At 49.1% G+C, this 26,857-nt stretch overlaps 1 protein-coding gene across 3 annotated transcripts; it reads right to left on the bottom strand.

The window, feature by feature from the left end:
* On the bottom strand, window positions 1-25,166 carry FKBP1A (FK506 binding protein 1A). 3 transcript variants are annotated; one of them, NM_001038000.2, is given in 5 exon segments: window positions 1-1,087; window positions 2,248-2,412; window positions 6,584-6,696; window positions 24,846-24,893; window positions 24,977-25,166. In NM_001038000.2, coding segments are annotated over 4 exon segments (327 nt in total). In that variant the 5' UTR covers window positions 25,014-25,166; the 3' UTR covers window positions 1-1,087; window positions 2,248-2,283.

Genomic DNA, 26,857 nt, shown 5'->3' with positions numbered 1-26,857 from the left:
TGAGAAAAGCCAGCATAAAGCACTTTTATTGCAATAATAAAACTTGAAACTCATATGTAGTGCAGGGGGTGGGGGAGTAGGCAGCAATTTCTCTCACCAAGTCACTACACGGGACAGCAAAGGGGTGAGAGGGGGAAGGAGAAGCCAGGAAAACTCTGAGGTCAGCAGGGGGAGCTGAGCATCAAAAAACAGGAGATGCTGAAGCTGTGATGACCAGCATCATTTTCTTAAGACAACACTCAAGGATTTGTCATGATGGCTGGGCTTTCATGGGTGTTAAGTGTCTACAAACAGCACCTTCAATTTAAACGTTCGATTAAAGTTCTTAAAATTTAGGAAGTGGAGCTTGGATAGCTATGAGATTATAAAAGTCCTGAATATCCATTAGAAAAACCACAGGATTAAAAAAAAAAAGGAAAAAGAAAAAAAGGCCAGGCCGCGAGGAAGGCTTCAGAGGTCCCTGCTGGCCCCAGGACAGACACCTGTAGTGTCCAACAGCTCAGTGAAAACGATCTGCTTTCAAAAGGCAGCGGGTGTGCGGGGAGGGTGGGGGTGGGGCAGTGGAGGCAAAGGCTCTCCCTCTTCCCACTTTCGTTTTGGGGAGGGCTTTTAATTCAACCCGAGGACATCTCTCAACTTGGAGAATAATTCGGCCCTCGAAAGCGCCTCAAATCTGCTATGGCTTTGCAGCGCAGCAGCAAGAATGTTTAATATATAATAGATAAAAATTTCATCCAAAAAAAATAAAATAAAATAAAACTTCTTGCCCCCCCACCCCCAATTCCTAGTCTAAAGTTAACCCATTGCTTGTGCTGTTAATACTTGACTAATACTTAACTGGAACTCTAGATTCAAAAGACGGAAACTCAATCTTCACCCCAAAACAAAACAAACTAAAATGAGTAACTTGAGGTTTACGGCATATAGTTCAGGTCGACACACATACGAGGAGAAAGGGGAAGAGCAAAGCCAGTGACAGAACACACTCGGTCAGGGAAGATGTTTACACAGAGCCGAGTACGACGCCAGCAAAAGCCCGGTGCGCACTCGTGCGCGTCTGGAGGCACCAGATCCCTCCATGGCACATCTGTTGGGGGAAAAAAAATGGGTGAGTTCCAGCAACTCAGGGCTTTTTGTGTGCAGTGGGGACAGCCACAAGGCTGCTGCCACACCAAGTCCCTTCCCCAATAGCCGTGAAGGTTCACCTTGGACGTCGCCCCCTCTGCTCCAGCTGAGGAGGGCCAGCTGGACTCAGGCTGGATCCCCAGGTGAGCAACCTCTTTCCCGCTTACCTTCGTTGCTTTTTTTAAATTTTCATTTATTTATTTACTTTTTTGCTTTTTTATGGCCGCACCTGTGCCATATGGAAGTTTCCAGGCTAGAGATTCAATCAGAACTGCAGCTGCCAGCCTACATCATAGGCACAGCCACAGCAACGCTGGATCTGAGCCATATCTGCGACCTACACCACAGCTCCCGGCAACACTGGATCCTTAATTCACTGAGCAAGGCCAGGGATCGAACCTGACACCTCATGGATACTAGTCAGACTCTTAACCCACTGAGCCACAACGGGAACTCCCATTGTGTTTTTTGAAACCTAAGGTTACATTTCTGTTGCTGAGGACAGCGGGATGGGCACAGCCCACCAGGGCAGCTAACAGTACAGTGTCCTGTTATCAATGGGGCTCCAAGCCGGCTGCATACAGAAATCACTGGGGGGCTTTAAAGAATCTGAAGGCTTGGACCTCACTCCCAGTGATTCCTGTTAACTGGTCTGGGCAGGAAGAGAACCTTAAACGCTCCCCAGGGACTCCAACGTGCACAGCCCTCAGCTGGTTCCCCCACGTCCAGCAGACTGAGGCTGCAGTCTCCGGTCACTCACTGAACCTGTAACTTGCTGGCTCCGTCCCTGGGCTTTCCTTTAAGATCCCTGCAAGCAGCTCTCAGCAGTTCTCTGGCAGCATGTGGGGGAGGCCTAGGCCAGGGTGACTCACAGCCCTTCAGCCCTCTTCCCCCTGTCCTTCCATATTTCCAGAAAGCCAGCTCCCTCCGGTACACATACTCTTTCGAGAGCACAGGCCATCCCTTTCCAAGGTATACACTGAAAACAAAACTCTGAGGCCAGCTGGCGGAGGTGGAATGACAGGGCATTCTCGGTTCTCTCTGACGCCCATCACATGCTGGGCCTGACTGAGCAGGAGCAAAGACAGGTAAAGGAAGGTCCCTTGGCATTAAGTTCCTTACCCAAGAATGGGGAGCGCAGGGAGGAGGCCATTCCTGTCATTCCAGTTTTAGAAGCTCCACGTCAAAGACGAGAGTGGCATTCGGTGGGATGATGCCTGGGTGCCCAGTGGCACCGTAGGCATAGTCTGGGGAGATAGTCAGCTTGGCTCTCTGACCCACACTCATCTGTGAAAAGAGCAAGGAAGGATGAATGAGCTGGAGGCACTCCTCAACTGTCTCCTTCAGAAGGTGTCCCCTGCCTAGGCTGGTGTGACTGGGACATTCCAGTGATTGCGTGGCTGCCTGGGCACCGAGCACCCACAGTGCAGGACGTGGAAGCAGGCAGTCAGCCTGGACGAGCCCTGCATCTGCTCCAAAGGCCCAACAGCAGATTAAAATAAAATCCCTCTCAACTCCCAGAACAGAACGGTCAGGCCCTCAATTTCTCTGCCCAGGTCTCCCTGACCTGACTGAGCAGCCAACACTCTACAAGTGTCACCACCTAGTCCTTCAGTGGCCTGTCACTTGAGGCATGCACACTCTTGAAAAAGGAGTATTTTGATCAAAACTTTGCTTTAAAAGAAAACACCAAAGAAAGTAATATTTGGGGGAAGTCTAGTCTACTTTTCTGTTCTTTCTATATTTATACTCATACTCAGAAATACAGAAAAACTAAAAGAGAAGTATTATTTTCTGGTGTACAAAGTAGCATGTACAGTATGCTACCATTTGTGTGAACAAGAGGGACGTATTTATATATTTGTACCTACCTGCCTAAACAGAAAACACCTTTGGAAGGACACAAGTAACACAAGTATTTTTCTATGGGGAGAACAGAACAGTGAGCAGGTTCTCTGCTCTATGTCCACCCTCTACCTATGGCTTTTAAGTCTCCATGTTGCCTTCCTGGCTCTGACCCAGCCCAAGAGATGGTGACTGAAGAGAAAGCTGCTGGCTTACCTCCTACAGCTCCCTGCAGAAACTGGGACACACTGGACCAAGCTAGTAAGGACAGTTATAAGGATACTGGCTTAATATACTTCAAAATAATCATATACTTTTACCCAGCAATTCCACTTCCAGAATCTCCTAGCAACCCAAATGCTCACTGCAAGGGGTGTGGTTTCATAGGTACATAGGCCCCATGGGTTAAGCCACCAGAGAGAATGCAGGGAATATTCGGAAAGAACAGAGTGGTCTTAACTATACCAACACAGAAAGATGTCCAAGATACATCGTTAGATGAAAAAAACTAGCTGCCGAAAGAGTGCATGCGGCAGGACCGCAGACTTGTAAAGACAGAAAACCAGAACAACAATAACGGGAAATGGGATACAAGACAACCCTTCTCCCCACCCCGCCATCAACTCATTTGTTACAGAAATAGTCTATGAAAGATTTTTAAAAGATGTCTTTTAGGGCTACAGCCGTGGCTGCAGCTGCTGGCCTACACCACAGCCACACCAGATCTGAGCCGTGTCTGTTCCTACATCACAGCTCACGGCAATGCTGGATCCTTAACCCACTGAGTGAGGCCAGGGATAGAACCGCCACCCTCATGGACACTGGTCGGGTTCGTTACCAATAAGCCACAATGGGAACTCCTCTGTGAAGGATTTAAAAGATGCTCCCTGTAGCTCTCAGACCACCCAGACTTCTCACAAGTGACAGTGCTCTGACGGACCCAAAGGACACTGGGCGTAGGGGTGACTGGGCATCTCCCCAACACCCATCATGCGTCACCAAGCCTGGGTGTGAAACAGGCTAACACTATCTCGGTGGCAGCTCTGGTTCTTGGACACATAACATAATTACTGTTCCACTGCTGGAAGAGCCACGGAAGATGAGTTGTGGCGTGGACAATGGCTGGCAGGGGATATGGGGGATGGGCTACAGACCCAAGAGCCTGCCAGACGTGGGGTGGGGGGGACAGGATGGGACAGAAAGGTAGAGGTGGAGGGGTTTCCAAAGGGAGTAAGCCCCAGAGAGCCTCTCCTTTTTGTACAGCCAATCCTCAGCTGTGTAGGAACAGACACCTAGACACTCAGGGGTGGGATGGCTTAGTTTCTGCAAGCAGTTTATGTGGAGATAAATCACTGCTCTTTTATAGAGGAAGTAAAGCAACGTGTACTCTGGAAAAGAGAAAGGAAGACAGAAATCTTTCTCTCCACATTGGTTAAGTCTCCAATTCTCTCTGGTGAGAGGAAACAGACTAATTACCCATCATGGCAGCAGCACTCAATTATGAAGGCCCCCGGGGGCTCAGGCCGCCATAAACACCCCTCTACCTGGTGAGTGCCAAGAAAAAAATTCCTGGGCTTGGTGGAAGGATAAAATCCAACTGAAATTTGGCAACCCCGGGTCCCCTACTGTCTACTGGGAATCTGCAGAGTTGGCAGAACAAAAGCTGTTTACACAAACGGGGAGGGGAGAGGTGAAGAAAGACTCAAAGCAAACAAAATGACTTTCTCCGTGAGCATGACCTCTCAGAAGTGGTCTGACTTATCATTACAGTCAATAATAAGACAAACGCCAATTAAAACCACACCAAGGGAGTTCCCGCTGTGGCGCAGTCTCTGTGGAGACGATCCAGCTCGTCTCTGTGAGGCACCATTTCAATCCCCAGCCCTGACCCAGTGCGGCTGCGGCAGAGGTCGCAGCTCCAGCTCAGATGTACTCCCTGGCCTGGGAACTTGGGAACTTCCATATGCTGCGAGGGCACTGAAAAAGAATGAATAAACAAAACCACACCGAGATGACATTTTGACTCACTATGACTGTCCCGAAGCCAAAAGTTTACTAACATACCCTGCTGGAAGAGCTGTGAGGAACAGCCCTCTGGTGGCAAGTCACAGTGTGTAACCCCTATGGATGGCAACCTGACCACCTGTCCAAATTCAGTGGACACAGCCAATGAAAACCACCCACTCCATCTCTGAGGATTTGCCTATGGCAACAGTTGGAACACTTGCAACAATGTAAAAATAAAATAAAGTCCATTCAAGAGCCCTCACTGCAGCACTGTTTACAATACTGAAGTACTGGAAATGACCCAAATGGCCATCCACAGAGTACTGGTCAAAAAAATCACAGTACACCCACCTAAGGAAATACGGGCATACCTCATTTTACTGTGCCTCACAGACATTTTTTTTTTTTTTCAAACAAAGTAACTTTGTGTCAAGTCAAGTCTACTGGTTCCATTTTTCCAAAGCATTTGCTCATTTCATGTCTCTGTGTCATATTTTGGTTAATTATTGCAATATTTCAAACTTTTCATTACTACATTTGAATAGTGATATGTGATCATAGATTTTACTACTACAAAAAGATTACAACCCCTTGAAGGCTCAGATGATGGCTAGAATTTTTTGTCATTAAGTTTCTTTTTTTTTTTCTTCCTTTTGAGGGCTGTACCTGCAGCATATGGAAGTTCCCAGGCTAGGAGTCAAACTGAAGCTGCAGCTGCCGGCCTACACCACAGCCATGCCAGATCCGAGCTGCACCTGCAACATACGCTGCAGCCTGTGGCAACGTAGGAAGGATCCTTAACCCACTAAGCAAGGCCAGGGATAGAACCTGCATTCTCATGGATACTAGTCAGGTTCTTAACCCACTGGGCCACAATGGGAACTCCTAATAAAGTATTTTTTAATTAAGGTATGTATAGTTGGCCCTTGAACAATATGGGTTTCAACTGCATGGGTACACTTACGAATTTTTTTCAGTACTAAAGTGCTACCTGATCAGCGGTTCCAGGAGAATCCTTGGATGAGGGCCAACTATAAAGTTATTCATGGATTTCCAACTGTTTGGGGGTGTGGGGGTGAGATGGGGAGAGGATGGTGCCTCTACCCCCTTATTATTCAAGAATAAACTGGCCCTGTTTTTTTAGACGCAGTGCTATTATGCACTTAGACTACAGTACAGTGTAAACATAACTTTGATATATACTGGCAAACCAAGAAATTCTTGTGACTTGTTTCGCCACAAGATTCACTTTATTATGATGGTCTGGAACTGAACCTGCAATACTGTGAGATCCACCTACACTATGAAGCACTATGAGGAGGACAGATTCCGCCTCCTTCATGTCCTGATATATAAAGTATTAGAGATGGATCAAGTGAAAGAGCCAAGGACAGAACAATGTGTGTGTTCTGTCTGTCTAGGAGAAAAAAAGGAGAAAGAAGTTCTACAAGAAACATGAATAAAAGGAGTTATTTGGGTGAGGGGGCTGGGAGTGAAATTTTTACTTGTCCATCTTTTGTACCCTATGAATGTTCTACCCAGAACCATAATTTTTAAAAATTTCAAGTAGACACTAGGAAACAAAACAAAGGCGAGGAGAGCATACCTGGGCGACCCCTTCTTCCCAGCCTCGGATCACCTCCTGCTTGCCTAGCACAAACTTAAAGGGCTTGTTTCTGTCCCGGGAGGAGTCGAATTTCTTTCCATCTTCAAGCATCCCTGCGGAAAAGGGCAGGTGTAACATGAGCAATGAGGAGGAATGACACGAGGCCAGTCCGAGCCAGCAGCAGAGTGCCCATCCCAGAGGCAAGCACCGGAGGGCCTGGCAGGGTGTCCTAGGAGACTTCCCGTGTCCTCGGCAGGCCTCAGAGGAGCTGGGACAGCCCCTCTATGCCAGGCCTGTGAACGCTCTGCTCCGACTCCACGCAGTCGGCTGACAGCAGAGGCAGGAGAGCCACCCTGGTGTGGAGAGGGTGCGAGGGCGCGCGCTCCCGGCATGACCTCCGGCTCCCTGGGGCTTTCCTCCCAGACTCAGAGTAACCGTGGCCCTTCGGGCACACACAGCAGCTCAAAGCCACTGCATGTCCAAGAAGCCACACGCCTCTCTCAATTCACCCGTCATCATGTACAGAAAAGGGGGCAGTGTCAGAACTTAACTGGTGTTGGCAAACTGGAGAAGCAGCACTGGACAAGACACTGAAAACCTCGCACCAGTGAACTGCTAACCACTTTGGCAGAACTGTGCGCACTTCCCACACAGCCATCTTCAATCCTCCCCACAGCACTGCCTCCGTCCCACAGGAGTAACTGAGGCAGAGAGAAGTGAAGTAACTTGCTGAAGCAGTAAAGCTAGGCTATAAATCCAAAAACCATGTTCATTCTATGTGGTTCCCAGAAGCCAGATAACCCCAAACGGCGCCTGCCACCAAGAGGGGGAATTCTAGAGACGGAGCTGCCAGAGGGTGAGTGTCATGATAAAAGACAGACACTGCAACTCCTTGCTCAAAAAAGAGCAGCACGTTGTTTCTCTGGAAGCCACCGCCAGCCAATTGTGACAGCTGTCACCAAGGTCCTGAAAACTCTCATACTGGGACCCCGGACTGGAAGGGGCCAGCTGGTAGTCAACAAATAACGAACACAAAGCTGATTCCACTGGAGGTGAGGGTAGGCCCACACCATGGTTCTAAGTATCACTCATAAGACTCAGCAAAACACGGAATTATCTTGTGTTTGTATGTTTCTAGAGGTGGAGGGAAATCCCAACCTAAAAACAATGGTTGACACTGGGAGATGGGATGGGGAAGCAGAGATCAACTGAGAGCTGTACCACAGCCACCAGACTTTATTTAAACAAAATAGGAAACAGGGAGCAGGGAGGGGGACAGGAACTGTTGTCCCAACAGAGTGGGAGGGGAGACAGATGTCCTGGGATCCTGGGACAGAGTGGGCGCTGACACTGCCTGAAGCCTGGAGCTGAGGACTGAGAGGGAGACAGGACGGAGTGTCAGGAACTAGCGCCCCAGTACTAACACGCTGGGCTGTACATGTAGCTCCTTTCTTTACCAGAACACAATCATTATCTGATCAAAGAAATGACAAATGGCAGGACTTGTACAGTTTCCTGTAAATGAGAAACTGGGTGAAGACAAAGTCTCCATTTTCCACAATACTCCCCATAGACGTTCCTTTAAGCCATACACTGACCCCACCCCAGGTGAACTCGGCACTAAGGGTGAGCGCAGGCACTGAACAGCCAGGAATCTCAGAATCCTTTCCCTGGTTGGGCAGGAGCCTTTCCATCCATCCACCAGAGTGCCTGTCATAGAAATAAGGAAATCGACGCTAAGGCTCAGAGCCAGTGGGTAGTGGGGTCTGGCTCTAGCAAAAGGCTTGATTTAGCGCATTGGGGACCACGAGCTAAAATAGAGACTAAAGACCAGAAGTGGCCTCTTCCTGGTCTGCGCTCTTTAGAGGAGACCCCGATAGAACCTCGGGGCATCCTGAGAAGCCACAATGGACAAGTTACTAGGTGAGGAAGGCCCATGGGAAAGAGCCAAGGATGGAAGGGTGGTCCCTGTCCTCTGAGTCCTCTCTGCAAAGGCTGCTGGACAAAACCCACAGAGAAAACATGCCCAGGGGAGCACCTGAAACCCCGGCTATGGCACATTCCAGACCCTTGGAAAGTTCAGACCCAGCACCCCTATCCTCCGCTCTAACTGAACATCGACTTTCCGGGAGCAGGAACAGCCTAGCCCAGACGATGACGTGGCATCCATCCAAGACCTTCTCCTATGCCGGAGATGGTGGGGGGTAGACGGACAGGCTCGTCTACGCACCTGGATCAACCATGAAGTCTACTTGAGACTTGCAGAAAAGACCTGCCTCACTGGTAAAAAAGAAGCACGCCCAGAAAAAGCTTCTGCCCTCCCTTCCTGTTGAATGCTGTCATGTGGGGATGTGATGTCTGGAGCCATGGCAGCCATCTTGTAACCATGATGTCAGCCAAGAACCCCATTGCTCTGAACCAGTTCCAAACCACCTCCTTTAAGACTTGCATTCTGAGGTGATTAAAAGTCTGCTTTGCCTTAAGTCATGTTTTTGGTTACCTGCAGCTGAAAGTAATCTAACTGGAATGAGGTAAATCTCTTGACATTCACTTAGTAAAACACTGTAGTGCTGCCAAGAGAGAAGTAACAAAGAAATGGAACTCAACAACTCACATCAGTAAGAGCTATCACTGACTATGATGACAGACCAGTGTCAGGACCCAGTACCCACATAAATGTCTATAAATCAAACAAAATTTACATATAACAGTTAATATGTGGGATGCACTTCCCATTTCTTAAAAGATTGTTGATTGTGATCCCCTAGATTTATTTTATGACACACTAATGAGCTGCAACTCGGTTTAAAAAACACAGTATACCTCCAAAGGAATTACACTATTTCCTACCAAATTTGAACATGCTCCCAACCAGAGCAAAATGGTATTTGGACTGCAGTAAAAATCACTGAGTACAGAGACAGACTCCCTACACTTTCCTTTTATTCCTGATCAAATCACTGCCAAGCAACTTCTAGATGTTACGTGCATCCATCCTGCTTTGCCTGAAGGGGAGATGTTTCGACTGTCTGACTGGCACTGGGCTGGGAGCACAAGCTGAGACTCAGCCTCTCCCTGCTGCAAGCCAGTCAGGAGAAGTGGACGCTCTTAAGCACAGAAACTGTGGGTCTGGGAGGATGTCCCCTTTAAGCTTTTCTGGGTCACCGAGGAGCAAAAAGAAACCGTAAAAGCTGAAAAAAAGAAGGGCTAAGTAAAAGGGCTTTAAGCAGGAGCTCGGCCAAGGATCTTTATTCTCCTACCCTATTTCAGATGAGCCCCTGTCCCTGGGAAGAGGACACGAGCCTCACTCCAGAACTTCAGAGCCCAGTCGCCATCTGCCAATCTCACCTACTTCCTTGGAGGAGAAATCTTCCCAGGGAGGGATGAGGCGCTGGTGCTGGTAACGGTCGGCTTCCTTACATGTGAGGAGGGGATGTCCCATAATCTGAGTCCAAAGGGTAAATGATATCCTAAGATCGGAGCAGGATGTCACCCAACTGGCACAGGCTAAAGAAGCTAGGAGGTGCTAGAAAAAGGGCTTCCCCAAGAGGCCACTATATATCTGGCTATAATTTGCAGTGATGCAAGAGAGGAAGCCATGTCCGTTAAGAAGCAGGAATGGATGTGCATACGATGTTTTCTGGAGAGGGAATTAGGACTGTCAGTGTTGAATGTAGAATACAAGAGAAGCTGTGACAGCAACACATGTAGTTTTGGCCAAGCGGGAAGAAAAGGGATCAGGTTTACTCGTCTATCGAAACAACCAAAAATAAAAACAAAAAGACCCCAAACAACCCAAAAGAGAAAGAGAGAGAAGAGGGAAGGAAAGGGAAGGGGAAGGGAAGGAAATACCCAGACAAGAGTTAAAACAATTAGGACTCTGGACCTTACAATGCACAACAGTGATCCCTGAAAGATGGGAACCTAAACAAGGCAAGCTCTATGACAGCCCCGGCTTACACCCTTAAGAGCTCACAGGAAAAGGAAAGTGGGATGGAGCCCAAATCCACAGGACATGTACCAGGGAGGAGAGAGCTCTAGAGGGAGATCCCTAGAGATTTACAGAGGGTTCCCCTTGAGTATTCAGCACAGTACCAGTCAATGCATGTCTCTGAGAAAACCACTCACCGCCCGGAAAAGAATCATCCAAAAGGTTTAGACCCAGCAGTGCTCACAGCTTACCCAGGGCTAGGATCAGTGTCTGTCCCCCACCAGCCAGACTGGAGAAAGTCACGGTTCGTGAGGTAGTGGGTAGGACACCCAGGAAGACCTCACCTCAGCAGTGAGGAATAATTAGCCCCAAAGCCAGGTAACAAATCATAAAAGACCCAAAAGGATCAAACTGTTTCCAAGTAACCCACAATGTGACCAGTCAGTTAACTGAAACCAACCCAGACCTATCAGCGATGTCAGAATTAGCAGAGGACAGTAAGATTCATGCCAAACTGTCAGAGACCAAAACTCCGATGCCTGAGATAAAACATACACTGGGCTGGAATAACTGTATATCCACAGGCAAAAAAGTAAAAACTTGGATCTATACTCCATACCACAATCAAAATCAACTAAAAAATCAACTCTAAATGAGCACTAAACCTATAAAACTTCTGGATGAAAATATAAGGAAATAATCTTTGTGACTGTGGGTTAGGCAAAGATTTATTTATTTATTTATTTATTTTTTGTCTTTTTGCCATTTCTTGGGCCGCTCCTGCAGCATATGGAGGTTCCCAGGCTAGGGGTCTAATGGACCTATAGCTGCCAGCCTACACCACAGCCACAGCAACGCAGGATCTGAACCACATCTGCGACCTACACCACAGCTCATGGCAACGCCATATCCTTGACCTACTGCGTGAGGCCAGGGATCGAACCTGCAACCTCATGGTTCCTAGTCGGATTCGTTAACAGCTGAGCCATGATGGGAACTTCCTAGAAGATACTTTTAAGAGAATGAAAAGTCAAGCCACAGACTGGAAGAAAATCTCTATAAAGCATGCATCTCATAAAGGACTTAGGTCCAGAATATATAAAGAGCTCTCAAAACTCAAAAAGAAAACAAACAACTCAATTAAAAAAGAGCAGAAGAGGAGTTCCCTCTTGGAAGAGTGGGCTAAGGATCCACTGTTGTCATTGCCCAGGTTGCTGCTGTGGCTTGGGATCAATCCCTGGCCTGGGAACTTCCACATGCTGTAGGTGTGGCCATGAAAAAAGGTGCGGGGGGGGGGGGGGGGGAGGCAGGAGATGTGAACAGATACTCCATTGAAAAAGATAAAAGATGGCAAGTGAGCACATGAAAAGATGTTCAATATTATCATCAGTACAAAAGTGCACATTAAAACCACCAGGATTATTATCACTGATCAGAATAAGTACAAATGAGAAGATTGCTCATATCACATTCTGGCGAGGATGTGGAGGAACTGGAATTTGCACATATTGCTGGTAGGAATATATAACAGAAAAACCACACTGGAAAATAGCTTGGCAGTTTAAGTTAAGCATACACCTCCCATTTGACCCAGCCACTCTACTCCTGGATATTTATCCAAGAGAAATGAAGCTTATGGCTATACCAAAAAACTTACACACACAAATGTTCGGAGCAGACTTGTAATAGCCAATAACTGGAACAACTCAAACATCTGCCAATTGGTGAAAAACGAATATATCCATACAATTATTCAGCAAGAAAAACGTACTGGAGTTCCTGCTGTGGCTCAGCGGAAATGAATCTGACTAGCATCCATGAGGACGCAGGTTCGATCCCTGGTCTAGCTCAGTGGGTTGCAGTGAGCTGTGGTGTAGGTTGCAGATGTGGCTTGGATCCCGTGTTGCTGTGGTTGTGGCTGTGGCGCAGATGGGCAGCTACAGCTCCAATTCCACCCCTAGGCTGGGAACCTTCATATGCCACGGGTGCGGCCCTACAAAAAAAAAAGACACACACACACACACACACACACAAAAGTATCAACCACTGATATAAGGAACAACATAATCTCAAAATAATTATACTGAGTCAAAGAAACCAGACAAAACAGTACATGCTATATGATTCCATTTATATAAAACCTTAGAAAATACAAACTAACCTATGCAGACAGAAAAAGCATATCAGTAGTTGTTTGGGATGGGAAGGGGGAGGTTTCAAAGAATAACAAAGAAACATTTTAAAACTTATGAGATTGTACACATTAAATATGAACAGTATATGGGAGTTCCCTGGCAGCCTAGCAGTTAGGAATTTGGCGTTGTCAGTGCTGTGGCTCGGGTTCAATCCCTGGCCCAGGAATCTCTACATGCTGTGGTTGCAGCTCCCCCGCACCAAAAAAGCAGTTTACTGGATGTCAATTATGCCTTTATAAAACTGTTATTTAAAAAAAAAAAATGGGGAGAAGGGGAATAGTGAGATTTACTAAAATCCTACGTATGTCCACCTCCTACACCCAACCTGGCAGCATGTGGCAGGTGCTTCCTCTGCGAAGGAGCAGGTAAAGCAGGCAGCAAGTCAAGTCTCAGCAGTTGCTCCCATTTTAACTCTGTGAACAGCTCTGTGCCAAGACCTGGAGCCCTTGAACAGTGAAACTACCTGCCAAGTTAGCAGCGTAATTTCCTAGAGAAAGTACACTCTGCCGAGAGAAGGCAACTGAGGTTACAGTTCAGACAGAACAGCTGGCATTCTCTGAGCTCCAAAGGCCACTCTTAGCAAAAACCTGGATCACCAGCATGACCTTCTATTTGCAGATCTAACCGATTTCATTTCTGATTACACACAAAACTATACCTCATGACCCAGAAATTGCCTAGGATAGCTATGTATTTTTTGATTTCAAGAATTAGTTCTTGTCTCTGAACTAGACAGCTTGAGGTCACAGACCGGACTCAGATTATGTCCCTGTGGCACTCAGCTCAAACCCTGGGCCCTCTCAACAGGGGCCTCACGAGCACTTCTGGATTTCCTCCACTTGCACGACGTTTGAAGACTAGTAGGACAAACTCCAGGCTTCCGTATCTGGACCCCTCCCCTATATGGAAGGACCTGAGGGGTAATCCCAGAATGGCAGTTTTCACTTTGGCACTTTTAAATTACTAATCAGTGGGAACATGTGAAAATGTGGGGGACCCCAGTGAAAAGCACAAACCACAAAAGGAGTGAAAGCTATGGCAGCCTGAGGGACTGTTAAAGCAGCCTCAGGTTCCAATGCCATCGGTGTTACCTTTGCCTGGGTCTCCTCCCAAACTTGGCACAGAGCTGTTCACAGAGTTAAAATGGGAGCAACTGCTGGGAAGAACCGGACTCAAATCCCTGGAGAGGGAGCAGAAGGGCTTAAAGAGAGAGCACGAGCATGGAGAAAAGTCTCCATCTCATCTCCCCGACGGCCTCTCTCTCCTGCTCAGAAAGCTGTTGCTGCCTTTACGGAAGGCTCTCCCACTCCAAAGGAACCGGCAGAGGCAGACTTGGCCAGCAGCTGCTGTGCAAAGGACCCTTGGACTGCGTCCCTGTCACAGAAGCAGTGGTTAAGACCCAGGGCCAGCATGTGGAGATTCAGGAGCACCCCTGGGTTACTAGTTCACTTATAATCCAACAGACATGGAGCCCCTTGCCCCAAATACCATCAACTAGGTAAGGGATGATGACTCAAGAAAGCACCTGGAGGGCTAGAGCTTCACCACTTGTGGTTAAGCCTCATGGCTCACAATGTGGTTTTCAGTAGCCGATGAATCTTGTACTGACCTGGGTACAAATGGGCATACTGACCTAGGCTAAGCTGTCCTGCCTCCTTACTATATACAGAAGCTCTGTCAACTAGCTTTTACTTAATGCCTCACTGCCATGCCAGAAACTCACTGAAACCACAGCCTGCACAGCCCCAGGCTGTGGAAGCGCCTTCATGTCCTGTCTCTAGCTCATCCTCACTCCTCCTTGCCCATGTGAGTTTTATGCTTTCTAGGGGTCAGTGAGCTATGTTTATTCCCAAATCCTTTTCTGTGAATTATATTTACTGAATATAGAAAATACAATGAAATGGTAATGTAAATAAATGAATAGAAAAAGAGTGGTCCTAGCTGACTTTTTGACTCACTAAAAAATATTGCTAGTGAATAACTGTGTGGGGATGAGACTAAGGTTTGTTTGGAAAAAGCAGCCTTAAAAACGTAGAAAGGTGTGGCACTTAGGTGACCTCACAACAGTCTCTGCTCTACTTTAAAAGAAGCCAACTTTGGGAGTTCCCGTTGTTGCCCAGCGGTTAACAAACCCGACTAGTATCCATGAGGATGCGGGTTCAATCCCTGGCCTTGATCAGTGGACTAAGGATCTGGCATCGCTGTGAGCTGTGGTGAAGGTTGCAGACATGGCTTGGATCCCACGTTCCTGTGGCTGTGGTGGAGATCAGCAGCCATAGCTCTGATTAGACCCTAGCCTGGGAACCTCCATATGCCGTGGGTGCGGCCTTAAAAAAACCAAAAAATAAATAAAAGAAGCCAACTTTAGTTTTTGCAAGAACCTTGCAAAACTCCGCTAGAAGAACCATCCTAAAAGAAAGACCTTTACTAAATGATTTGTTTGGATTTAAACAAAGTGTTTAGAGAAACCATGCCACTTGTATGATTAACATATCAACTATCTACTTGTCCCAATCACGATGGGTGAAAGAAATTCTACATACTGAGGCATTAATTCAAAGCTTATGTCTTTGTTCCATTTCTCGGGCTCTGTGGTTGAACTCAGGACAACCTTCCTGAACTGCAGTTCTGAGAGTCCCGTGCACATGCTATGATAAGAGTCAAGTGCTGACCCAAAGAGAGAACCAGCTTCTGCCTCCCCAACACACAAAGTGCAGGAATATTTTCCGTCTGTTACCTGAAAACGCTTCTGACCTTTGGTTAAATTCCTTTAGATTCTATGATCAAAAGTCTATTTTCAGGCAGGCTCACCACGATGGGAAGAACAAGCAGGCTTGCAGGATGCAAACCAGAACACACGGCCTGCCACTCCCTACTTCACTGCAGTATAAGAGGACTGCCACGCTACGTCTCGTGGGGCTGGGGAGGAGACGCACGGAAGGAAACACACTACTCAACAGAGGCGACCTGGAAATGATAGAAACATGCATGATCTTTAGCTTTCTTTTCTTTTTTCTGTTTTCCAGAAAACACAGAAGCAGAAAGCTGCAGGGGAGAATGGTTAAAGGCGTGAATTCTGGAGGTTGGCTCCAGCTTATGATAGGAACCCCTCCTCGTCTCCCTGTTTCTGCCCTGCTACAGTTAAACTTGACATGGCACCCAGAGGGATCTTCTTGTAAAATTACTCTTCTGTTCAAAACTCTCCCATAGTTCCTCATTTCAGAGTAGAAGCCGAGGTCCTTAAAATGGCCTACAAGGCTGTCAGAGCCGCCACCGCACTGCACCACCTGGCTTATCTCTGCCTCCTCTCAAATGTTTCCACGCAGAGAACACAGTTTTATGTTCTGTACACACACACTCAGGATACTCCAGCCCCAGGGTCTTTGTCCTTGCTGTTCCCTGCCTAAAATGCTCTCACCCAGTCACATGGATTGTTCCCTCAGATTATTCCCTCACCCCTTTCAGCTCTCTTTCACTTGAGGCCTTCACGGTTCCATCGAAAATTTCAACCTTCTCCTGTTCCCTCCTTAGCACTTACTGGCTAGTATCTAATGCGTTTGCTTATTAATCCTACTTGTCATCTGTCATTCCCGCTACAAGACCTACAAGGGCAGGGACTCTTTGCTCCTATATTCTCGGTACCCAGGACAATGCCTTGCACGTAATAAATGGTACTTGCAGAAAATAAAGTACTTGTAGAAAAATCAAAGGCACCATTCCCACGCTCCAGGCCACTGCACACACTGGCAAGTCCTTGACTGAGCCATACACGTCCAAGACTGTGTGGCATGCCTGGTCCCAGGTGTGGGCTGCTCAAGGCACTTCCCTGGTAATGGAAGGCGCTCCCCACAAGGTAGGCAACGCCAGGGCAAGGCCAGGCTCCCCCGCCCTGGCTCCCAACACACTTGTTGAATGACAGGGAAAGCTGTGGGGCGCTGACCTGTGTGTGTAGGTGAGAGAGGAAGGAGTGGTCACAGTTTTTTTTTTTTTTTGTCTTTTGTTGTTGTTGTTGTTGTTGCTATTTCTTGGGCCGCTCCCGCGGCATATGGAGGTTCCCAGGCTAGGGGTTGAATCGGAGCTGTAGCCACCAGACTACGCCAGAGCCACAGCAACGCGGGATCCGAGCCGCGTCTGCAACCTACACCACAGCTCACGGCAACGCCGGATCGTTAACCCACTAAGCAAGGGCCCGGACCAAACCCACAACCTCATGGTTCCTAGTCGGATTCGTTAACCACTGCGCCCCGACGGGAACTCCCCACAGTTTTATTAATCCACAGGGATTGGGCTGAGTCCAAAACACTGCAAGGGTTCTCTTTCTCATTCTACCCTAAGGGCAATGGAAGTATACCACCAATGCAAATAGGAGTGTGGGCTTTCCACACTCCAGCCAGAGGCTAATGCCACGTCCTAACTGATGATGTGAAAGAGTCAATGAGTACCTACTTGAAGCCAGGCACTGACGTGGAGACCCAGGGGAAGACCGCCTGCATGGCCTGGCCGCCTGCAGTCTCCTGGGGAAAGAGCAGATGTAAGTGCGCACAGCCTGACGGCGAGGAAGGTGACGAAGGAAGAGGACAGGCACCTTGCTGGAGACAGAGGTGTGCGTGTGTGACACAGCATGTTAGCCAAGGGTCAGGGGAGACCCACTGACGGGGTGCCTGCCGTGTGGTGGGGAGCGGGCAGCTGAGCACTGGGGCAGAGACCTTCCTGGGGGGAAGCCTGGTGTGTCTGAGGAACTGAATACAGCCCAGGGTGGCTTGAGCTCCTGGGAGGGGAAAAGTAAAGGCAACGAGAGCAGAGACAGCAGCGTCCAGAAGCTGATTATTTCCCCTTTTCGCTCCCCTTCCTCCTCCTTTTTGTGTGGCTACAATTTATCTGGCCAAAGTTAAAGGGGTCTGAGGGAACAAATGTTAAGGACTAAATTGAGTTCCTCATTAGGTTAAAAAAAAAAAAAACAGGAGAGGAAAAACAGATATAAGAATAAACACAGGGAGTTCCCGTCATGGCTCAGTGGTTAACTAATCCGACTACGAACCATGAGGTTCGATCCCTGGCCTTGCTCAGTGGGTTAAGGATCCAGCGTTGCTGTGAGCTGTGGTGTAGGTTGCAGACACAGCTCGGATCCTGCATTGCTGTGGCTCTGGCGTAGGCTGGTGGCTACAGCTCCGATTCGACGCCTAGCCTGGGAACCTCCATATGCCACAGGAGCGGCCCAAGAAATGGCAAAAAGACAAAAAAAAAAAAAAAAAAAAAAAAAAAAAGAAAAAGAAAAGAATAAACACAATCCTGCCATAAGCACCACAGAGAGAACTGGACGATGCATGCCTAAGTTACCCAAGACGCCCCTGGCCTTTTCCATGGAGATAGCAGGTGACAACACTATTTTCAGAGGAGATTCCAAGGCAGACAAATGACCTTCAGTTTACGTATACAATGAACTCAATCAGTACTTCCTTCACAAAAATTGGTTTTTAACCACCAAAAATGTTCAAGTTAAAACTTTTATGGTATAAACTACATCCAACAAAGCTGTTAATGGAAAAAAGTCTATGAGACCCCACTGTAAGGAACCAGAACTCTTTGGAGAGATGACTGATGCCAGAATCAGAGCAGTGAAACCAAGGAAATGATTAAACATAGTGGGAGCATGTCAAAAAGGTACTGAGCCAGCCTGAAGGGGCTCCTACTGCCCAAATTTGGGACAAAATGAGTATCAAAAGGAATAATGAATATCAATATCTTAAGGCTCCAAGTAAGATGTATTAGTTCCTAGTACACAAAAAAAACCAAATTAATAGAGGAGGAAAAAGTCACTTGTCACCACTGGGGCTGACAACAGAACCAATTACTGATTTAAAAAAATTGGTAATTAAGGAGTTCCCTTCATGGTGCAGCAGCAACCGATCCGACTAGGAACCATGAGGTTGCGGGTTTGATCCCTGGCTTGCTTAGTGGGTTAAGGATGCGGCGTTGCTGTGCGCTGCAGTGTAGGTCGCAGACGTGGTTTGGATCTGGCATTGCTGTGGCTGTGGTGTAGGCTGGTAGCTGTAGCTCCGATTCGACCCCTAGCCTGGGAATCTCCGTATGCTTCGGGTACAGCTCTAAAAGAAAAGCAGAATTGGTAATTAAAACGAAAGAATTAAGCTTTACCCTGGGTAACTATAGAACAGTGGTTAGTAACTGTAGAAATATGAAAAAAATGTTTAAATGATCCCTTTGTAAATGCCAATGAAATAGTTTCTTCAGGTAAGAACCATCACTTGGGGTAAGAACCAGGAGGTGAAAGGCTGACAAGGAGCAGGGCGTGCAGGATGTCCAAGCGCCTCACAGATCGCCCACTAACTGCCAAGGGTAAAATGCGCCTTTACAAAAAGATCAAATTTAGCAGGACCCATGCTGATGTTCCCCAAGGCACGCCCAATGTGAAGTACTGGGCGTCACTGAAGAAATCGTCACACTAAGATGTTTTAACCGCAAGCTACTTAGACATTTCAACATCTGCTTTACAGGAAATCAAGGTGGTGGAAGGGGTCAGACAACAACAGAAGAAGAAAACAATGAGACAGATGCGGGGTGTACTGTGTGATAATGAGCTACTCTCCAGGAAGGCAGTGAGCTGTGAAGATTCCTCTACATCGATACTGAAGACGTAATATCCCACTAAACCTCAACTGAATTCTGGGTTTTTTGTTTTAAAGCTATTTAAAAAAACACTTTGAAGACAACTGGGGTAGTTTCAGTATGAATCTGGCTTTAGATACTACTGAATCATGTAAAATGTCCTCGTGGAGTTCCTGTCATGGTGCAGTGGTTAACAAATCCGACTAGGAACCATGAAGTCACGGCTTCGATCCCTGCCCTTGCTCAGTGGGTTAAGGATACGGTGTTGCCGTGAGCTGTGGTGTAGGTTGCAGACACGGCTCAGATCCCCCGTTGCTGTGGCTCTGGCGTAGTCCGGTGGCTATAGCTCTGATTCGACCCCTAGCCTGGGAAACTCCATGTGCCGCGAGAGCGGCCCAAAAAATGGCAAAAAGACCAAAAAAAAAAAAAAGTCCTCGGATGTGACCAGCAGTAGGATAGGGAGAATATTCTCACTCTTACAGCATCTGTGCGAGTACTCAGAGGTGAAATTTCATCATGTCTGCAATGTACGAGGCTCAGCAAAAGACCCCACATAGATGACACCCATCTACACTTACAACTTTAAGGAGAAAGGAATGGCAAATATGACAAAACATCAGCCACTGCGGAATCTAGGTAGTGGACGCATGGGTATGTATTATTCTACTTTGTTTTTCTCTATGTCTGATACCTTCACGAACAAGAGTTGCACATAGACGCAAGAATGCTATGAGGTCTTTGGTTCATTTTAGACAAACGAGCCTTCTTCTGCTCTCATGGTGGCATCCGTGTGATTCTGTATTTTGGTAATCACAATCCCAGAGGAAAGAAAATAATGTTTGCATGGCAAGGTCTATTTTCAAAATGTTAAAATCCAATTATGTTAAGGAAACTTGAGGGGAAAAAGGACTGACACCTTAACTTGCTCTCATAGCTGAGCCGGTGGAGCCCAACCAACCCTGCTCCTCTCATACCCACCAAGAAACAATGGCAAACACTAATGAAAAAGAACAGCTGCAGCTTCCTTAGCCAATATATTCTGTAGGCAGTGCTTATAGGTTTGGGCCAAGGACAATACATCTCGCAGTGCCTAGGACGCAGGGACCTTTAATGACAGTATGCGCAATCTCCGTTGCTGCTGCCCCCCCCACCCCCCGCCAGAAGGTGCTCATGGCCAGCAACTCCTCACAGCAGGCATTATCACCCCCATTTACAGATGGCACCTGGAAGCTGAGAAAAGTGGATCAGTCTGCCCAGACTATTATCTGAACCCAGCAAAGGATCTACATACTCTTTGGGGATCACTGTCCACCAGGTACCACCTCCGCCTACCTACCCTTGGCATACTCTACGCCTGGGATACAAGCAGGGCCCTGCTTCTGCACTTGCCACCAACGGTCCAATGTCCTCACAGGAGCCAGAAGGGAGGGGTCCTGTTAACATCCAAGTTGGCTCATGACCCTCTAAGGGCTCCCATCTCACTCAGAGACAAAGCCGATGTTTTCATAACCTAAAAGGCCACACCATCACCTCATCTCTTCCCAACCTCTCCCTCACGCAATCCTCTTCAGCCTTCTGGTCTCCTCACTGTCCCTCTAACACACCAAGCGGGCTCTAGGCTCAGGGTCCCTGAGCCAGCTCCTCCCTCTGCCTGGAGTACCCTTCCCCTAGGCAGCCACGCCGTTCACTCCCCATCTTCCTTTGGGCAAATAAAACGTCATTTTGTCAAAGGTCTTTTCCAACCACCCTCACTAAAAACATCAAGCCCCCTTCCCAGGACCTCACTCTGCTTTAATCTCTCTCCACAGAGCTGCTCACCACCTGAGCAGCTGTTAGTCTTGTCCCCACTAGATCAGGTCTTTGTTTCATTCATGGGCCACGTCCCTAGTGCCTGCTGGTTGCTGTTGCTCAATAAGTACCTGCTATAAGAGGGACAAGGGTCCTGGCAGGGCCCTGCCCAAACAGTCACAGCCTGTCTGCCTGAAGACAGCGCACATCGGGGGAAGCCATCTGAGCAGTCTCTGCTGGGGGTGAGCCTCCAGACACCAGATCATCAGCCAAGAAACAGCCAGCAGGGAGTGGGTGGAATAAAGCAGAGAGGAGAGGGATGACAGAAGCTAAAGGAAAGCTGTGTGTGTGTGTGTGCGTGTGTGTGCAGGGCATGCGTGTGTGGGGCGGGGGGTGGATGAGACGGACCACCACAACTGCAGAAAAGTGACCACTCCCGCCCTGGGAGCTGCAGTGTCCCTCCAAGTGGACCTCCTGAGGAGATACACCGAGGGATCCTCAGTTTCTTCCTCAGTCAGAAGCCAGGCTGCAGACAACTTAAACCCAGTCCCAAGGACAGGATGTCAACTATAAAAAAAGAATTCCTCAATCCACTTGAGGTTGCTTTGACAATAGCAGGCACGTGGCCTGCTGATGTGAGTAAAAGGGACGTAAGCCTAGCTGTGTATCAAGACAAGCTCAACCGCAAAGATGACGAAGCTCCTGGAGGCAGGGGGAGCCATGAGAAGCCACCTGATCCTCAAGGCACGGATTTGGCAGGTTACCTTTCCACCTCCGCCTCCTACCTCAACGCCTGCCTGTCATGCTACTAGGAGGTGCTTGGCTGGTGACAGCAAAGTTTCCATTTTCCCTTCTGGCACTACAAACGGGCGGCACATGACTTTTTTTTCTTTTTTAAAACTTTTTTAAAAGTATAGTTGACTTCCAATGTTGTGCCAATGGCACAGGCCTTTTTTTGAGGCTGTGTTCACACTGTGCTCTGCTAGAGGCCACAGAAGGCACCAGAAGGAGCCTGGAGAATAGCATCCAGGCTACAAGTGGCAGCCACCAGCAGCATTTAAAACATCCATGTAGTCGGAGTGAGTCTGTGCCATGCCTAACTCTGCTGGCTGAGAGGGGGTTTTACCTTCTTTCTTCCACTGCTGTTTCTCTCAATCTGGCCCCAAATCAGCAGTAGCAGACACCTGGCCAGAGCCGACTGGATCTAGACTGTTCACCCAACCCGAACCTGGGTCAATCAGATTCTCCCTCCTAGGAGCTGTAACCACGGGAGCCACACAGCCAGGCACTCTGAGGGAGCTACACAAGTGACAGAGAAACTGGCCAGGGGCAAGGGAGGAGGCTGGGTGGGCATGCAGGGACTTCCGCCACCCACCACTTGGGAGAAGAAGAAAAACGAAGGCCGTCACAGGAGACTACTGAGGCAGCCAGGTACAGAAAAGCAGAGATGAAAACTAGGGGCACCAGGAGAAGTTGTTCTCCCTTCTCGAGGTCCAGGGGGTCCCCTACCTTTGAGGACCCTTAGATTTTTATGATACTCCCCACCATGCTCCCTCGAGATGGATTCTGTTCCCAGTGCCTTAAAAGCCTTTACTGCTACAGATGAAATCTCAAAGCGCCTTCCCATTCTTCTCACGCCCCCACAGGTCTCAAACAGGTTCTTCCTGGGAGGATGGTGGCAAAGACCCGCAGAAACAAAGCCGCCTGCCCCAGAACAGCCTATTCTGTGAGCATGAGGCAGAGCTGGCTTCTCACCAGGGCCTCTTTGTAGCGCTTATCGAAAATGAAATAAAAAAGAACGCTTTTGTCCTAATGCATGCCAGGGTCCTGCTGCTGTTCTGGGAACGCGTGGGTGGGTGCCACCCTCGAGGAAAACACAGACTTGGAGCAGAGGCACTGGGAGCCCTGATGGTGTTCTGGGTCCCACGACCATCTGTTTTCTTAGGGAAAGGCTCCAGGCATGCTGTGTGGGGACATCTCACCAAGAGGCACGGTGAAATGTGGTGCTACCTACATGCTGGTGCCCAGTCCTGCCATCAGCACCAAAGATGAGTGAGCCACGGACAAGGGGCATGGGCTTGGGAGTGGGACAGGTGTAGCCACTTATCCTGATGCGGCGACTCACCCACTGAGGAGAGAAAGGGACAGAAGCCACCTCTCCGAGTCCCAGTCTCTGCCCCAGTTGGCCGTGGGAGCTGAAAGAACTGCCCACTCACCCAGCACTGTAAAAGGCCATGGTTACTCTTCTCATCTCACAGATCAAAAACAACCACACTGACAAGTTTTCCTCCACGAGCCCTCCTAGGCTCAGGTGCTGACCGTGGTCTACAAAGACAGCTGTTTAAAACATCAAACCCACTTTTCCCAGTTTCCTTTGCAGGCATGAGACACTTCCCTACAAAGACAGGTTTCAATACGTCCCCCTTTGGTACCCTTTTGAAAAGTTCCAGTCCCTAACTCCCTCCACCCCCTGCCCCTTTTTCTACCTAGGGAGAAGGGCCAGTGGAATAAAAAGCCAGAGACTAAAGGGTATCAGAGGGGGGAAGGTTAGCTGCCTTTTTTTTTTTTTTCTCCTTCCAAAAGAAAGTCGGCAGGGGGCTCCCCTCCTGATCTGGGAGAGAAGGGCACAGCTTATCCCTAAGCAGCAGGATCAGAACTGCCTACTACCCAGGAGGAGGAGGAAAAGGGAGGGAAGAAGAAGAAACGGAGGAAGGAGGAGGAGGAAGAGAGGAAAGGGTGGGAAGGGAGAGGAAGGGGAGGGAAAGTTGTTCATATTAACACTATGGCTACACCAATCACCAGCACCACCCCCCCTTAGCCGAGAAGTCTGCGCCTGCTCAGCCTCCCCCCACCCCCGCCCCCACCAACACAACGCAGGGAGGACCTTGTAAGGGCATGGAGTAAAAGACGGTCTCAAGGCATATGACCATCATGTTAGAATTCTGGCTGAGGGTCTAATATTTCTTTTGGCTTACAGTACTGTTAGTTACCCTAACTGGGCCCCGGTTGCCTTATCTTTAGTGTAGGGATAAGCCCCTACTCTTGGAAGGGCTGCGGGGGCTAAATTACATGTTCTGTCAGCCTAGGCCATCACTGCCACTGAGGCTTGGATTTGTTAAGTGACTCAAAAGTAAGAGGAGGAAAAAGACCGGGCAGATCCAGATACCCCAAGGCCAGGATGCGCCAGAGCAAAGACTTAGAAAGTGGACGTTTCCCTACCCGCAGCGCAGCGCGAGTTCCCCGGCTAAGAGGCTGAATTCCCACGGACCGGGAATTACCTCGCCCTTCTTATCTCCAGCGAAGGGTGGGGCGGAAGCGGGAATAGGGTGTCAACTGGGACACAGAAATGATATAAATCCTCTCTGATGGTCCTTGGCCAGAGCTCTGTCCAGTCCCAAGCGTGTGACCTTGGACAGGCGACTTCGACTCCCCAAACCTCAATTTCCCCATCTGTACTGTGGGCAGAACCGCAGCACCTGAGGCACAGAACTGCTTTCCAAAGGCAGGATCACGTCCGGCTCGCGGTCAGCGTTCGCACGCGCCGGCTGAGACCGTCCAGGGTTCCGCAGGCCCAAGGCTGCCCCCTCGGGGGCGATGCCGCCGCCCAGGCCTCAGCCTCTGGCCACGCGGGCCCGCCGCCGCCACGCCCCGGGCCTTTGCCCCAAGGCCGCGCCGGCCGCCCACGGGCCGCCCCCCATCCCGCCCCGCGGGCCCGTGGACTCACCCGTGTAGTGCACCACGCAGGTCTGGCCGCGCTTCGGGAAGGTGCGCCCTAAGGAGACAGACAGACGGGCGCGGTGAGCGGATGCGCGCGGCGGCGAGGGCACCCCAGGGCCGCTGGGCGTGCCTACTCACCGTCTCCGGGGGAGATGGTCTCCACCTGCACTCCCATGGCTGCTGCGGCGGCGGCGGCGGCGGCGGGCGGGCTGGCGGCGCGACGGGCAGCGTGGAGAGAAAACCGACCTGGCGGCGATTCCGCGGCTCTGCCTAGTCCCTCCGCGCGACGCCTGCGCACGCGCGCGCCCCCGCACGCCCCGCCCTGCGTGCGCGCCCCACACGGCGCGCACGTCCCCGGAGCCCAGGCCGCCGGGCAAGGGGACCGGAAGCCCGGAAGCCCCGAGGCCTCCGGATGCGGCCGGGTGGAGGGGCCCGGCGACTTTCCCCACCCTTCCTTTCTCTGTGCCCCGAGCTGGGCCGGCGTCTCTAACCCAGTTTCCGCATCTGAGAAATGGGAGTAAGAATTGAGGATCCTCCAGTTACTGACCGGGAACTGCGCAAGTTCACACTTCTAAGTCCACACTTACTCATTTGTGAAAAGGATGGTTGTGAGAGGTCAGCGAGATGTTCGTTCATGTTAGCATTCGATCAGTGGGGTCCAGATCAGTGGGTTTTCTGCTTTGGAGGAAACATCAGCATTTATACTGCCCCTCGGGAAGCCTGTTCTCTCTTGTCCGGATTCATTCATTCATTCATTCATCGCTTTCACACATATATTCTTATTGAGCACCTACTCTGTGCTGTGCGTTGTGTTGGGTGCTGGGGAAACATAGTAAAGGAGATAGCCTCTGTTCCTGATCTCGCAGAACTTACACTCTTATGAGGGAGAGACAATCATAGCCACACAGATAAATGTAAATTTTCAAAGCTGTAGGTACTGTGAGAGCAGTACGTGGCATTATGCTGTGTGGGGCATACAATAGAGATGCCGAACTGAACCTGGACTGTGGTGACGTGCTTCCTTGAAGTAGCCAGGTTTAGCCAGCTATATGTGTGTTGGGGTAGGTGAAGCAGAAGGAACATGCAGAGGCATTTCGGCCAGAGGGAGCATTGTGCTACAGTCCAGGACCTGAGGGAGGCAGATATGGACTCATCCTCTGGATCTCCTTTCGTGTGCTCCTGAGGTGTTGCTATGACCCCAACATTCTTCAACACTCTGCCCATCATCTAGTCCCTTTTCCCTAGAATCTCAGGGAGCTTGTGACTGATTTGGCATTTTTCATGTTATTCAGGATAGGGGCTGTAACAGAAACCAAATTAACCGTGGCTGAATTGAGACAGAAGTTGGTGTGTCTCTCTCTTGTAACAGTCTCGAGGCAGGTAGGACAGCTTAGTTTCACAGGCTGTCTGGTCCAGAGACCCAAGCTCTTGCTACTTGTGCTCCATCTTTAGGATCCTCCTCTCCTATGCATGGTCCAAGACTGTTGTCCAACATATTTGCATTCCAACCAGGGGAAAGGGAGGAAGGTGGACCGTGAAGGCACATCCCCCTCTCTTTAAATGAATGACCTAGAAGTTGCATGTATATCTTCCCCTTACACTGCATTGGCTGCAACCTATTGCATGGCGATATTTAGCTGCATGGCAAGCTGGGAATACAGTCTTAATTCTGGGTGGCCATGTGCCCAACTGAAAATCAGGCATTCTGTGCCCATAGAAGAAGAGAAGAATTTTTTTTTTTTTTGTCTTTTGTCTTTTTTAGGGCTGACCTTCAGCATATGGAGGTTCCCAGGCTAGGGGTCTAATTGGAGCTACAGCTGCCGGCCTACTCCAGAGCCACAGCAATGCCAGATCCAAGCCACATCTGTGACCTACACCACAGCTCACGGCAACACCGGATCCTTAACCCACTGAGCAAGACCAAGGATCGAACCCGAGTCTTCATGGATGCTAGTTGGGTTCTTTACCACTGAGCCAGGACGGGAATTCCAACAACGCCAAATTTTTAACCCACTGCGC

This window comes from Sus scrofa, chromosome 17, assembly GCF_000003025.6.
Source record: "Sus scrofa isolate TJ Tabasco breed Duroc chromosome 17, Sscrofa11.1, whole genome shotgun sequence".
NCBI classification, from domain to species: Eukaryota; Metazoa; Chordata; class Mammalia; order Artiodactyla; family Suidae; genus Sus; species Sus scrofa.
This window is presented reverse-complemented; position numbering and strand designations above follow the sequence as displayed.